This window comes from Propithecus coquereli, unplaced genomic scaffold (assembly GCF_000956105.1).
Source record: "Propithecus coquereli isolate 6110/MARCELLA unplaced genomic scaffold, Pcoq_1.0 Scaffold207, whole genome shotgun sequence".
In the NCBI taxonomy this organism is placed as follows: Eukaryota; Metazoa; Chordata; class Mammalia; order Primates; family Indriidae; genus Propithecus; species Propithecus coquereli.
In genome coordinates, this window is record NW_012145745.1 from 484,738 (window position 1) to 487,133 (window position 2,396).

Here is a 2,396-nt window from a genome sequence, read left to right on the forward strand (position 1 = left end):
AGAATCTGCAGCCAGACCTTGTCCAGATCTAGGGAAGATAAACTGAGAGTCTGACACCTTTAAAGGTCTGGGAAAAAAAAAAACACCCCCAAAACCATTTACCATCTATGTTCTCTGAGGGCTGCTACCTGTGAGGTTTCGTGGACATAACAAGACAACCTTTCCAGCCAAACCTCTTCCTTTCTCCCTCTCATAACCTGCCTTCCCACTGAAACTTGTTTTTGTCCATGCTATGAGCGTGCATTCTTTCTGTACCTTCAAGATAGTATAAAAACTTCTGTACCCCACTGGGGAGTGCAGAGGGCTCTTCGTTCTGAGGGCTCCTGTATATACATGTTAAATAAATTTGTATGCTTTTTCTCCTATTAATTGATCTGCTGCATGTCAGTGATTTCCAGTGAACTCTAGGCCCCCTCACTTTCCTTTTCTTTTCTTTTTTTCTCCTTCCTTCCTTCCTTCCTTCCTTCCTTCCTTCCTTCCTTCCTTCCTTCCTTCCTTCCTTCCTTCCTTCCTAAGCTTTCTAAAGTTGTAGTTTAGCATTCTTTATGCCATTCTTTACTCTGCCATTCTTTACCACATCTGCCATTTTGTAGGTGTTCGATCTTGGGCAACTTACGTCTTTGAGCCTCAGTTTTATCATATAAAACATGGGGGAAGTTTCTGTCCTTTTTCCGGCTTTCAAGATGTCGAAGCGAGGACGTGGTGGGTCCTCCGGTGCGAAATTCCGGATTTCCCTGGGTCTTCCGGTAGGAGCCGTGATCAACTGTGCTGACAACACAGGAGCGAAAAATCTGTATATCATCTCTGTGAAGGGGATCAAGGGACGACTGAACAGACTTCCCGCTGCTGGTGTGGGTGACATGGTGATGGCCACAGTTAAGAAAGGCAAACCAGAGCTCAGAAAAAAGGTACATCCGGCAGTGGTAATTCGACAGCGAAAGTCATACCGGAGAAAAGATGGTGTGTTTCTTTACTTTGAAGATAATGCAGGGGTCATAGTAAACAATAAAGGCGAGATGAAAGGTTCTGCCATTACAGGACCCGTTGCAAAGGAGTGTGCGGACTTGTGGCCCAGGATTGCATCCAATGCTGGCAGCATTGCATGATGTCCAGTATGTTTGTAAAAACATTAAAAAGTATTTGATCGCAAAAAAAAAAAAAAAAAAAAAAAAAAAACCATGGGGGAAATAAATGCCTTGAAATGTTGTTCTGAGGATTAAAAGAGCTAAGGTAGGTAAAGCACTTAGAACAGTATCTAACACATAGCAAGTGCCGTATAGATGTTAGCTCTCATTTCTCCTTCTCATATTAAACAGAGAAATGAGCAATTGAAAATCTGTGCTGGAATTTGGTGTCAAAAATTTGTCAATGTTCTCCTGCAATTTCATTAATGTTCTGGCTTTACTACCTTTGAATATCCAGATTCAAGAGCAGATATAATCTCAAGCTATTGATGGTATTTATTAGTCACCTATTATCCATGTCGTAAACCAGTGGGGACCTAAACTGCAGCCTAGTTTAGAAAAGGGGTGGTGAATGTGAACTCCCCTTATGTGTATTCCCCTGGCCCTACACACATGTAGGGGTACTCAGGATATCTCTAGATAACATTTACATACATGTACCCAGTAATCCAAGGTGGGCAGAGATTGTGTTGAATGAGTCTCCTGGTTTCTAGAGCTCAAAAGCTCCCTGCTAGACGTGATTGGTGAGTCACCCCATCCCATCTTATGGAACATGAGCCTCACTTGGACCTGAGGAAGTGTCAGTGCTCTGAGGGCACCACCACTACCAAGCCGTAGGGTGAGGTTGGGGGTGGAGAGCATGCACCTGACATTGTGAGATGAATTTACACCCTGTGTGTCACCCCAGAGGCCATGAGCACGAGCCTCCAGAATCAGATAGTCCCTGAGCTGTCAGTAGAGGATACAGTATGGGCATACCTGTGAATTGTTTTCAGAATTTGTGGAAGTGACTCTTAGCTAATCCAAGACTGGACTTGAAAGCTCTTGGAGTAGGTGAGAGAACTGCTGAAGAGCAAGAAGGACTGGAGAACCTAGAAAGTTTTTTGAGAGAAATAAAAGTGATGATAGCTATTAATACTATTTATTGAACACTTATTAAGAGGCTGGTATGATTTTATCTCATTTAATGCTTTTATCTCATTTAATCTTCACAGTCATCCCTTTCTCAGTTTTTGCTATGAATCAGATTTGAATTTTATTGAATACTTTTTCTCTATTTATTGAGATGGTCACACTTTTTTCTTTCTTAAATTTGTTAAAGTAATTCATTTTATTGATGGAATTTCTAGTGACAAATCATTATAGCAAATCTAGGGTAAACTAAATTTGGCATAGCATATCATTTTTATTAATAAATCAATCAATTAATTT

General features: G+C 41.1%; 1 protein-coding gene across 1 annotated transcript; it reads left to right on the forward strand.

Moving 5' to 3' along the window:
* Positions 1-657: 657 nt before the first annotated feature.
* On the forward strand, positions 658-1,127 carry LOC105810237 (60S ribosomal protein L23). Its single transcript, XM_012644177.1, has one exon. It carries the CDS (start codon positions 684-686, stop codon positions 1,104-1,106), a length of 423 nt encoding a protein of 140 aa, XP_012499631.1. The 5' UTR covers positions 658-683; the 3' UTR covers positions 1,107-1,127.
* The last annotated feature ends 1,269 nt before the right edge of the window (positions 1,128-2,396 follow it).

Excerpts from the sequence above, each read along its gene's own strand:
- LOC105810237 (XM_012644177.1), top strand. The coding sequence starts at position 684 with ATGTCGAAGCGAGGACGTGGTGGGTCCTCCGGTGCGAAATTCCGGATT.